We start from the raw sequence: 12,685 nt of genomic DNA, 5'->3' as shown, positions 1-12,685 counted from the left end.
AAGTTTAGATATCTCACATTAAGATATTCCACTAAATCTTTGTATTTTTTTACCAAATAAAAAATCAACACTTACCTTAAAAAATATAAACTAACCGAATTATAATAGATATAAGCAAAAATACATATCCACCAACGAAAATTTAGAAAATTACTCAATGAATACTCTTCTAGTAATTTTGACAATCAGTCTTTCCAAGCAATTGAAAGTTTTCACAAATATTTTTTTAATGAATACTCTTCCTTTTTTATTTTTTTATTTTGATCATAATATCTATTTTATAGTCAAAACAAGTAATTTTTTTTTATAAATATGAATTAGTAATAAATAAAAACATACGTAGTAATAAAAAAAATTAATTACTTTTAATTTAGAAAAATATGTAGTGTCTCTATCTATTAAAATAAGTAATTTGCTTTTAGATCTAATCAATACAAATTATCTATAATAAAATTTACTTAATAATTATAAGTAAATTTTAGTCAAACATGCATTAAATAGAATATCTAATTTGACAATAAAATATTCACATTTCATGAATGTCATGAAAAGAGTAATTTATAATTATAGTGTCTTTGGTACAATTTGAATAATTAAGTATTGGAGTTGGGTTGAAATTTAAACTAGAGTTGGATTGATATTAATATTTGAGCCAAAAGTTTACAATTCTTCTTAAATATTTATATGGGCTGGGAGGACAATGTTGGGCTACAACCCAGCAATACCCCCTCTATCTTCACCTCTGGTTGCAGAGGGGAAACAGGACGGGGCGCCAATGAAGGGGCGAGGATCGGAGAGGAAATTCGGGATTTCAAATTTGGGGCAAGTAAAAGGAAGAATAATACTATTCACAGTTAGCTACTACAATATTCATACTATGTAACAGCTTGTTACTTGAAGCGTTAATTTTCTATAATCTCGTCACCTTAAATAACAAGATATCACATCAAATGACTAATGCAGTCATTAACTATGAATAGCAAAAGAAATTGTTGCTTGAAACTTGACTTGGGACAAGTATAAAAATTAAGTGCTAATTAATTAAGTTTTTAACATTGACTGATCCTATTTTGCATATATGCTGATCTTTAAAAAAAAAAAAAATACAAATAAGAGTATATGCAGAACATGTGTTCAATTATAAAACTAGTAAGCTCACCAGTCAAAACTCAAATTTAACATTCCACTGCTCCACAATGTCCCGCTAACAAAAAGGACAAGTTGAATCTCGAACCAAGTAACAAGCGACACCATATAAAAATGTAGAGTAATTAGTTAATGATGACCGCCGTGATATAACCTCTTTGGTTAATAAAGGCTTGAGAGGTGGTGCTATACCTGATATTATATCGTTGTGAAAATCGACGCCAATAGTTTCAAGGACATTAACAAGTTCCCAATCTATAAGCCTTATATGAAATAGACTTGATTCTTTCATTCTTGCCACCGTTGTCCTGGACTTGAGGTTTTAGTGCAAAAATAGTCCAAGAATCAAGAAAGAAATGGGCTTTGGACTAGTTCAGAAAATTATGCAAATCCATAATGGAATAAAAGGCCTATTTCGATTATGAACTATGGGTTGTTCTAATTCAGCCCAATAAAAAAGAAGAAACAATTCAGAATAGGCAATCTCTACCCCAATAATTCACCTGATGAATGGGAGTATGACCTATTAATGGGAAGAAATCAAATAGGGAAAAATTATGTATGAATTATGAAATACAAAAATATAATGGACTGACTGAACCATATGTATCAAGATGTTGATGACCACGAGTTTCCAGGCCAATATCAATTTCGGAAAAATCACGTTGAACTCATACATTTCCTTTTAACTAAAAAAAAAAAGCATTCGAGGATCAATATTTCGCATTTACTCCACTTGCACGTGAGATTGACACCACTAGGGAATATAAGAAATATGTAAGAAGGAAGGAGTGAGGGGATGGGAATCACCACAATGATGGTTTAAAATTCCATGAACATATGAAAAGGTGGTTCGGCAGTAAAGTAGAAACATGTTAGAACGGTTACAATTTCTCAATTTCAACGTTATTTCACCACTTCTCATATTCTGCTATAGTTATACTTTCAAAGAATGTGTCTGACTTGTACTAGCTAGTATGCATAGTTGAGATTAGAAACAGCCCTATTGCAAGCTCAAAGGTTTTTGTTAGGTCATTCCTCAAATAGTCGTGATTAAATACTTGTTCGACCGAACTTGATTTTTGTTACGTCATCCCTCGAATAGGAGTTGTTTAACAATAATCTAAGGGAGTTCGTCATGGCCAGCTTAATTGGACAAGTACGTCCTCGCCACTCTTGGCCAGTCCTCATCTTCCCTCAAAATCCCATAGGGTCATAATTTAGTAATATGCCAATTTAACCATTATTAGTAGAAACAATGATTTCTTTCACTTCTAAATCCCAAACAATTCTATAAGTTATAATTGCTAATTTAATATATCCTAAATTTGTCGAATTAAAACAATTTTCCTCTAGCAAAATAGACACACGATAGCAATGTAAGACAGCCCTATCTCTAATTGATCTAAGTAAAAGTAAAGCCATAATTGAGATTCTCGTTTCCCATACTTTTAAGTGAACCTTTGGACAGCACTCAAAGATTTGAAAAAGAAAGCAAAAAGGAAAAGTTTTAACAACCACATAAATTATCGTCAACATGCTCTTTACATTATTTTTAGTTAAAAAGTTTGAGACGTGCACAATTTTTATAAAATATTGAATTCGATTTGAACCAAGACCTCATTGTGGTATAATAACACTTTAAAATAATTAACTTCTTTAAATTTGAAATCAGTTATTGAGTTTTCTGAATGGATCGTAAATGAGTTTTATTTAATTCAACCCCTAATTTTAGCTTTATTATTAATTTGGTACTTGCCCTAGTAATTACTAATAAAACAAAAGGATACAACTTTGAAGGGGCAATTTCTCCAAATCTATGGGGTTAATTTCATTTTTTTATCATTAGACTTTTCATTGAAATCTAAATTGATTCATTTAATTTTAATTTGTCTCAATCAGATCACTGAAATTAAATTTATTTTCAATGCCACTCTTTGTCTTGAATTAGAAGTGGCAAATTTTAGTGAACGTTAAAATTGACAACTATAATTTCCTACATTTCTAGGAAATATATATGCCACCTAATCATGTCATGTCTGTAAAATTAGAAAATAAACTATTTTTTCACGTGAATGAATTGAGAGATCCAATCATCTCCAATTTCAAGTTAGATAGACGACATGATTAGGTGGCATATTTACCTAGAGAATGGCATATTGGCACAATAAACCCGTGTTTGGCCCTCATTTTCTAAAACTTGTTTTTTTTCTAAATTCATTTTCAACCATGCATTTTATAAAATCTACAACTTCTATTAACTTTTAAACCTCATATTTCATCAACTTTTATCGAAAATCGACTAAAAATATGATTTTTGACTAAATCAAAACGAGGCTAAGTTTGGTAAAGAGGGTAAAATGGTGAGTAACATTGAAAGTAAATTGAAGTTTGTGATCTAATTGTGATAGATTAAAGTTGGTTAAATAAGCCCCTATTTGGTCATAATTTTTGAAAACTCATTTTTCCTCAAACTTATTTTTAACTAGATTCATAATTTTTTTCAACTTTTCAATCAAATATTTCACCAACTTTTTATTAAAATTTACTAAAGATTTGATTTATTCAAATCAGATAGGGGCTAAATGAGATTTCCAATGACAAAAAGAAAAAATGGAAATTAACTTAATCAACGTGCTTTAGCTTGAATTTTACACTGTCCTTGAGACCAAGAGGAGACTAGAAATTAAGAGTAGGATTGAAAAAATAGTCTTTGTTATGGGTTTGGTCTAGCCTAAAAGAGGTCACGTTGTGGGTCATGATCTAAGAACCTAAGTTGTTATGGTTCAGTCGAGTACCTACGCACACAACTCGTGGGAGCCCATTTTTTGTTTATTGTTCATATAAAATAACTTAAAACATTCGATTAAAAACAACCACCCTTAAAGAACTATCTATGACTTCAAATTTTCTTGCCACCTTCAACAAAGCTTGATAAGTCAAACAATGTGTTTTGAGTCTATAGGCAGACAGTCCATCGACCCAAAATGCAGGTCAAGCAATACTAATACACCATGTTTTACACTTCTAAAAAATTTTGAAATTTTTTATTAGTATACATTGTTCTAATTATTATTCTATTTTTATCCTTCCTTTGGCATCTCAAAAAAGCAAAGGTCACATTTCTAATTTATTAAAAAAAATAAACAAATTAAACAATCACTAGCTTCTCAAACTTATATCATTAAAAAGCCACAAAAAAAAACACCTGCACACGTGTAGCATTGAGTAACCATAAATGAGCTTTTCACACCAAGATTATAATCTTAATGACAAGTTTAATTATCAAATCACATCGATTTGGAATATTATGGGATTTGAAGTTGTGGGGTCCCATTAATTTACCAAATAATTAATGAGGACCGTTGGATTTGTAATTATTTAAGTTAATTTTAAGATAAAAAGAGAGCTTGATTTTCCGACAAGTTTAAAAGGTTTAGGAAGATGTGAAAATTGACTTGTGCTGTTCTTTTAGAGGCCAAAAAAGACGTGCAATTAACTTGAAAAAGGTTGGTGATTGATTGGTTTCTCTTTTAATCCCCATTTGATTCTCATTCTTATAAAAATAAAAATAAAAAATATAGTTATTATGAGATCTGCACAAAAGAAAGGAAGTCAAATATGATGGTTTAATATGATGGATAACGATCATATTTTTCATTTTTTTGGCCAAAGAATGAGAAACAAACGGGACCTTAATTTTCGAAAAATTGTAAGATTGGTCTCGAATTCATTGAATTTGTGCCAACGGATCCTTAACCTTTGATTCTTGGCACCTAAACATTTTAAACATTTCATTTTTTTGTAGCCCTATGGTTTTAACTTTTAAATGGATGGAAATTATCATGTGGATCACTCTTTTTCACGGATAAAATAGATGAACACAAATAATTTAATAAGAAATTTAAATATAATTTGTACATTCTAACTACACTGAACCCCACTCTCTCCACATGCTAGAGCCTACTTCTCTATCGACTCCATTCCCATCCCACCAGGCTTCTTATTTCACGCCCTCTAATGCTCTAAAAATTTGACTTTTTAAATATCGAACGATAGAAAATTTAACAAACTTGAAATATAGAGTTTAAAAATGTCAAGAACTAATGGAGAAGACAAACTTGTTCCAATAGTTATTAGTTGGAAACATTATTCCTTTAAATGAATTGTGTGAGATATCATTTTGATTTGTCCTTTCGAAAGAGCTCAATTATACCTACTGAAAATATGTCCCCGAGTTATATAAAAGTGGTGTGAAGTACTAAATCACATAATATAGTATAAGAAAAAATTGCATATTTAGAAAATCAATTACATGTTAATAAAAATTCCCTAAAACATGTATGCAAAAACATTTGAAATTTCAACTAGGGGTCCTCAACCTTTATAAGTGTGGCACCCATATCCTGATCATTCCATTTGTTTAACTCATTGTTCTAATAGGCTTGAAATAACGCCGTCTAAGGGGCCAACAAGTGAGTGAAACTAATGAACAAAGCTTTGTTGACAATGGATGATAAAGGCAACTGTTGTGTGATTGGATGTATATGCTTATCTATTTGTTTCATGGAACATGATGAACATTGCAAGTAAACAACAATGATAGATAGACATCTGGTGTTGGTATTTTCGATGAACTAATGTCTGTAGGGCATAGGGTGAAGGTTGATGTTGAAGATAGTGCGTGCATAAATACTATGAGTAGAGTGTGGATGCCCGTCCATCATGTAGTGGTGCTGCAATTGTGGAAATTCTTCTTACTCATCTACGCGAAAGAGAATGCAATAAGTGTATTGCGTGATGCCAAGCTCATGTCCCGCTATGAGCACATTAGTGGATTGGATGGGGAGAAAGTCATGTACCTAGCATATTCACTTCCTATGTGGCACGAGTGTGACTATTGTTCCAAACTTAGTAATGCTTTAATCCTTTTAGAATACTAATACTCCTATTTCCAAACAGAGACGGAGATAGAGAGCCCAGCAATGCTTCCCACCCCATATAAACAATATTAGCTCCCCAACCCATATAAATAATATTAGCCCAAATATTAATATTAGCCCAGCTTTAAGAAGAATTGTAGACTTTTGGCCCAAAATATTAATATTAGTCCAACTATAGTTTAAATTTCAATCCAACTCCAATGCTCAATTATTCAAATTGTATTAAAGGCACTACAATTATTAATTACTCTTTTCATGGCATTCATGAAATGTAAATATTTTATTGTCAAATTAGATATTCTATTTAATGCATGTTTGACTAAAATTTACTTATAATTATTAAGTAAATTTTATTATAGATAATTTGTATTGATTAGATCTAAAAGTAAATTACTTATTTTAATAGATAGAGACACTACATATTTTTCTAAATTTAAAAGTAATTAATTTTTTTATTACTACGTATGTTTTTATTTGTTACTAATACATATTTATAAAAAAAAAACTTATTTTGACCATAAAATAGATATTATGATCAAAATAAATAATTTACTATAGATTTGATATTGACAATCAAAAGAATATTTGTGAAAACTTTCAGTTGTTTGGAAAGACTGATTGTTAAAATTACTAGAAGAATACTCATTGAATAATTTCTTAAATTTTTGTTGGTTGATATGTATTTTTGCTTATTTCTATTATAATTTGGTTAGTTTATATTTTTTAAAGTAAGTGTTGATTTTCTATTTGATAAAAAAATACAAAAATTTAGTGGAATATCTTAATGTGAGATATCTATTTTTTTTTTTTTTTATTTCATTGAGTGTCGTATACTTTTTATCGTAAATGTTATGAAAATAGCTTTCGAAACTCGATTTCTTGTGAAGTAAGTTCATTAAAAAAAGTTTATGTTTCAACCCATCCTAACATTCATTTTCTGGCTCCGCCCCTGTTTCGAAACTTATAAAACGGTGGCACCCATGTCCCTTCTAATGGAAGATATTTATCTGATGTTAATAGCCACTTGATGTTGGATATGGATTGAAACAAAGCTTTTAAGTTTCACTTATGAAATTTGAAGTCACTGTTTATTTTGTTTTTCAATGAAAGAAATCTCTTGAGATAATTATACCCTTTCAATCTAATATTAACGTTCAAATAAATATTTTCGCGGTGACATGATATGAAGCTACCTTTAATGTGGCAACCTATCATTATTTATGGGTATCTATCTACTTATCATTCATTACTAGCAACTTTAAAAGGTTCATGTGCTCAATTGTTCTTCATATGTAATCATAAAATAGTAGAAGAAACTGTCCAAAAAAGTTGAGTGATGCTACACATACAAAGGAGGATGACAAAGTTGGTTGACAAAGTATGAGTTGGCAATATCTTTATCATTCATTTCAAAAACAGTTTTTGAATTCAAAACAGATTAACAGCCTAGATCTTGCCAACATTGATTTTGTCAACAAACTTTGTTAACCTACTTTGTACAAGTAGATTAATTGAAAAAAGTTATGTAGGTCAATACTTGCTGCAGGTCAGAAACAAATATAATGTCCCATACTGGATCAACCATGCATGCACCAAGAAGAGAAGATCCTTTCCTGCCATTTTTCTTAAAAGATATAGCACATAAGTTAAAATCTTATCAATTTTACTATTTAATAGTAAGCACTAAAATACTCTTAAGTTCATTGTCTAAGATTTCGTCCATCTCAATCGAGAAAATGGAAACAAAGTTTTCCAGTTTTTAATCTTAATAGTATAATCGACAATGTTCTTTTATTAAGCATATAAACAAATCATTTTGTTGGGTTTTAAGTGGAAAATGGATATGAGCTTTCGTATGAATATCACAAAATATCATTTGATTTTGTTCATCTCCTTGGCTCATATAATATCTAATGTAGTTATAAAGTATTCGTATTACTTGGGATTAGAGCTGTAAATGGATTGAATATAAATTGGATCTACCCAAATCCGATTCAATCCATTAAGAATACTTATTTGATTTGATCCAATATGATAATCCAACGAATATTTGATTGTTAAATCAATATTCGATTTGTTATGTTATTGGATAGCCAATCTGATAAGTTGATCGAAAATTGGAAAAATTAGAAAGATAAAATTTTTATATTATTCAACTTCTAAGCCCTAGAATTAAAATGTCCATATAACTTTTCACCCAATTCTTGCCCCATCTATTTATAAATTGTAAATTTTATTGTATTCTAGTGAGCATATGATGTGGTAAATATGAACTTTCGAATAATGAAAGTAACTCCAACTATTGACTCATTTGGTTATTTAATTTATAAAATAAATTAATTATTATTTTTATCTTATTTTAATTAATAAAAAATTAAATCTCTTCAATATTTCAATTAACAATATTATACTATTATATAATATTATTTATTATATAAAAATAATGTGAAAAATATAATACAAGTTTCAAAATGGAAAAAATTGCGTAATAAATTATGCAATAGCATATAAAATATATTATATTATTATAATAAATCAGATTAGATTGGTCTATATCCATATTTACCTAATTTAGTTGACGAATTATCGAATTTGGATCTTGATTGGATTATTGGATTGAAAACCTAAATCAATTTCCCATTAATTTTATTGGATTCAGATCAAAATTTGATCCATTGACAGCCCTGCTTGGGATATGATAGTAATTGAATTATTGAAAAAATTATTATTTTTAGCAATCTTTAATTTGTACAAAGGTCTAATGGTCAAATATATTTGGTATCAAAGTCGGAAGGACCACAATTCCTGTATTGACCATTAGGGTTAGGTGAAGCATTTGTCCTGGACACCATTAAACTTTAGAAATAAAGAAAAGAAAGAACCCAAATATAGTCGACATATTTACTTATGAGATAGTTTTCTAGTAAAATAATACCTTCTTTAGGCCAAGATCTTGGCCACAACCGTAGGTTTGAAGTTAATCGACGTCTCGTTTATTCATCTTTTTATTTCGTAGACCAGCTTGTTACCTTAGTATTATCCTTTTTAGTGCCTTTATATACTGTAACTACAATTTCGTCCATTGTTCTTTGTACACATTAGAATCTTCGTCTTGTTTATCAGATATCAGTGATAAAATTGTTCTTTGTTTACATGATATGATAGTAATTGAATTATTGAAAAAATTATTACTATTGGCAATCTTTAATTTGTACAAAGATCTAATGGTCAAATATATTTTGTATCAAAGTTGGAAGGACCACAATTCATGTATTGACCACTAGGGTTAGGTGAAGCATTTGTCATGGACACCATTAAACTTTGGAAATAAAGAAAAGAAAGAGCCCAAATAAAATTGACATATTTACTTACGAGATAGTTTTCTAGTAAAATAATACCTTCCTTAGGCCAAGATCTTGGCCACAACCATAGGTTTGAAGTTAATCGGCATCTCGTTTATTCATCTTTTTATTTCGTAGATCAGCTTGTTACTTTAGTATTATCCTTTTTAGTGCATTTATACACTGTAACTACAATTTCGACCATTGTTCTTTCTTCTTTGTACACATTATTTCGTAGATCAGCAATTATTGTTGTACACCAAGCACAATTGGGTTTGAATTTTAGATGGAATAGGATGAGGCGAGACAAAACGAAAAATAAGGATATTTCAATATCCCCATGTGTGTTACATTTTGTAAAATCACCAAACAATTCAAACCATGTTTGTACAAATTCTTTAAACTTTATTTTCTTTAAACTCATTTTTAAATAAAATAATTTTATACATCAACCCATAATATTCTTCACTTTTTAATTAATTATTTTCTAAAAAAAATCAATTTTCATAAAATTTATTCTTAAAATATCTGCATCAAAGAGGCTATAAGTGACACTACCAAAATCTAAAACCAGCTCGACTCAAGCCGAGCCACAAGTGGCTAGACGAGCCGCACCAGACTTCCCAAAATCTCCACTTATCACAGCTAATCAAAACCTCTTATCACATTACCACCGCCAAAAACAAATATCTCCCCCAAACGGTCAAAAAAACCAGCAATAGCCGGTAGACACAAATTTGAATTTGAGTTTCATTTCATTTTCATTTATACCCAAACCCTTATTGCAAAAAATATACCTAACCCTAGTCAGATTCTAACCCTATATGGGACCCCATTTTGTTTTATTTAAAGACAGAAATTTTAGGACGCCAGCTGGGTACAGAATTGGTCTTCTGATCTCTCCCCATTCCTCCTCGCTGCCAACCCACCTCGCGCCACCCCAACCCTATCCCCCATTGTTGTTCAATATATGGTTCTTGAATTGATTGAAGTAATAATCATGTAAAGAAAGAGTGCAGCTGTTGATTACTCATTTTTTTGGGTTTTGGGGTTTGTTTGCTTTTTCTTTTTGATGAATTCAGAGGAAAAGAAAGTGATAAAAAAGGGGGGAAATGGAGAACCCAAGAAAGAGAAAAAGCTGCATAGTGAATTTACATGTATACAAATGTATGCTTTGCCTCTTGGGATTCTCTGGCTATGAATTTGGGTTCCACCTTTTCTTGAAAATGAAGGGACTCTAAGAAACAGATCTTGCTTATTCTGATCTAATAGATTCTAATACAAATTCGAGTACAATTTTGCTCAGTCATCACTCATCAAGAATGAAGAGACTTGGCAGTAGTGATTCATTAGGTGCTATAATGTCCATCTGTCCAAACACAACAGGTGAAAATAATTTCATTTGTAAATGATCATGTTATTCCAAAAATGTTTTCCTGTCCCTCTGTAGTTTGTACTTAATCTTATTTTCACTTAATTTCTAATTATAAGTTGTTTTGTTTTGTGTAGATGAACATGAGCAAGTGAACAATCATGTTTACTCGAGGGAGTTCCAAAGCATGTTTGAAGGGTTAGATGAAGAAGGTGGTGTTGAAGAATTAGGCCAAAAGAAGAGGAGATTAAACGTGGATCAAGTTAAGGCATTAGAGAAGAATTTTGAAGTCGAAAATAAGCTGGAACCTGATAGAAAAGTGAAGTTAGCGCAAGAACTTGGGCTGCAACCACGGCAGGTGGCGGTTTGGTTCCAAAACCGCCGTGCGCGGTGGAAGACTAAGCAATTAGAGATAGATTATGGCCTTCTCAAAGCCAATTATGATGCCCTTAAACTCAACTATGAAACTCTTCAATGTGACAATGAAGCTCTACTTAGAGAAGTACTAAAAAACTCGTCTTAATTTCTGTTTGATCATGAAAACAAAGATAAAATCTTTGAATTTTTCTGCATGTTTTTTTTTTCAGATCCTGGACCTGAAATCAAAGCTAGACGAGGGTGCTGAAAGCAAGATTTCTGTCAAGAAAGAGGCAGTAAAGTCACAAACTGATGAAAAAGGCAATGCTAAATCAGATTCTGGTGCAAACTTTGACAGCTTTAAAGAAAACAGATCATCTGATAGCACTGATTATTCAAGTGCAATCTTGAGTGAAGAAATCAACAATAGCCCGACTGCAGCTATTTCATCGTCGACCGAGAAAGTGATTCTTCATCAGAGCCCACACGACGAATTCTTGGATATTGTTGACAATATGAATTGCAGTTTCCAGTTCTCAGACACAAAAGCAAGTATTCTTGGAGATGCCCACAAAGCTTATATGCCACAATGTGTGAAAATTGAGGAGCATACCTTTTTCTCCAGTGAGGAATCATGCAGTACTTTCTTTTCTGATGATCAAGCTCCAACCATCTATTGGTACTCTTCTGATGAGTGGAATTGAGGGGGAAAAAAATCTTTACCAAAAACTGCTAGAAAATGATGAAAATTTGAAGCCAAATCACTCCAAGAAAATTTTGTACAGTCAAGAAGATGACTAAGGGGAGATGGGGTGGGGTGATTAGGTGGTAAAGTGAAGTATCAGTTGGCATTAGTGTATGCTTTTTAGCGATAAGCTTCAGTTAGTATCCACATTAGGAAAATTCTTGTAATAGTGGAACTTGTTTGAAGCAGTAATAAAGATGGCAATATATATGTACATGCATTAGGGTTCAGACTTCTTAATGCAAGACCAAGGGATGGGAGTAAAATTCTTATTTTAAATAAATTTAAAACAATATGTTTGAATAGATCTTATTACATGTGAATGGTAGATTGCAATTGGTTTGCAAGAAGCCAGAATCGCTACACAACGCCTGTCACACTACACTACAGGAGTTGACCATGTCTCAAGTCGTGAACTGAGCACACACATTTTCATCCTCCCCCACATGAACACAGGTAGGTAAATGAGAATTAATTTTAACTCTCACTTGAAGAGATAAAAGTAGACGACATATCCATCTCAGTATTCCGATCAACCGATGCAACTTCAATTAAAAATGACTTAAATTTTTTTTTTTTATGGAATACAAGTGAAACCCCATTTATTAGTAAAATTACATCTAATATTTGTTGGGACAATGTATTCTCCATTTGACTGTTTTCAGGTTATTTATTTAAAATAAAATTGTCAAATACCAATAGGATATGTGGTAGAAAAATGGAAGATCTATTCTCCTTTATTTTTTCCAAAAAAAAAATCATCTTGTAGATTGTCCTGATT

At 31.0% G+C, this 12,685-nt stretch overlaps 1 protein-coding gene across 1 annotated transcript; it reads left to right on the top strand.

Annotated features, from left to right (window-relative positions):
* The first annotated feature begins 10,305 nt into the window (after positions 1–10,305).
* Positions 10,306–12,134, top strand: LOC111369548 (homeobox-leucine zipper protein ATHB-6-like). The gene is made up of 3 exons (XM_022991118.1): positions 10,306–10,816; positions 10,940–11,304; positions 11,390–12,134. Exons 1-3 carry the CDS (start codon positions 10,753–10,755, stop codon positions 11,861–11,863), a joined length of 903 nt encoding a protein of 300 aa, XP_022846886.1. The 5' UTR covers positions 10,306–10,752; the 3' UTR covers positions 11,864–12,134.
* Positions 12,135–12,685: the final 551 nt, after the last annotated feature.

Source organism: Olea europaea, chromosome 20 (genome assembly GCF_002742605.1).
Source record: "Olea europaea var. sylvestris chromosome 20, O_europaea_v1, whole genome shotgun sequence".
Taxonomy (NCBI): Eukaryota; Viridiplantae; Streptophyta; class Magnoliopsida; order Lamiales; family Oleaceae; genus Olea; species Olea europaea.
Note: the sequence above shows the minus strand (reverse complement) of the source record. Positions and strands in the feature narration are given on the sequence as shown.

What these genes read in the sequence shown, in the direction of transcription:
- LOC111369548 (XM_022991118.1), top strand. Translation starts at nt 10,753, where the DNA reads ATGAAGAGACTTGGCAGTAGTGATTCATTAGGTGCTATAATGTCCATC. An exon ending in CATCTGTCCAAACACAACAG is followed by an intron (nt 10,817 to 10,939) that starts GTGAAAATAATT and finishes TGTTTTGTGTAG; the next exon opens with ATGAACATGAGCAAGTGAAC. An exon ending in ATGAAGCTCTACTTAGAGAA is followed by an intron (nt 11,305 to 11,389) that starts GTACTAAAAAAC and finishes TTTTTTTTTCAG; the next exon opens with ATCCTGGACCTGAAATCAAA.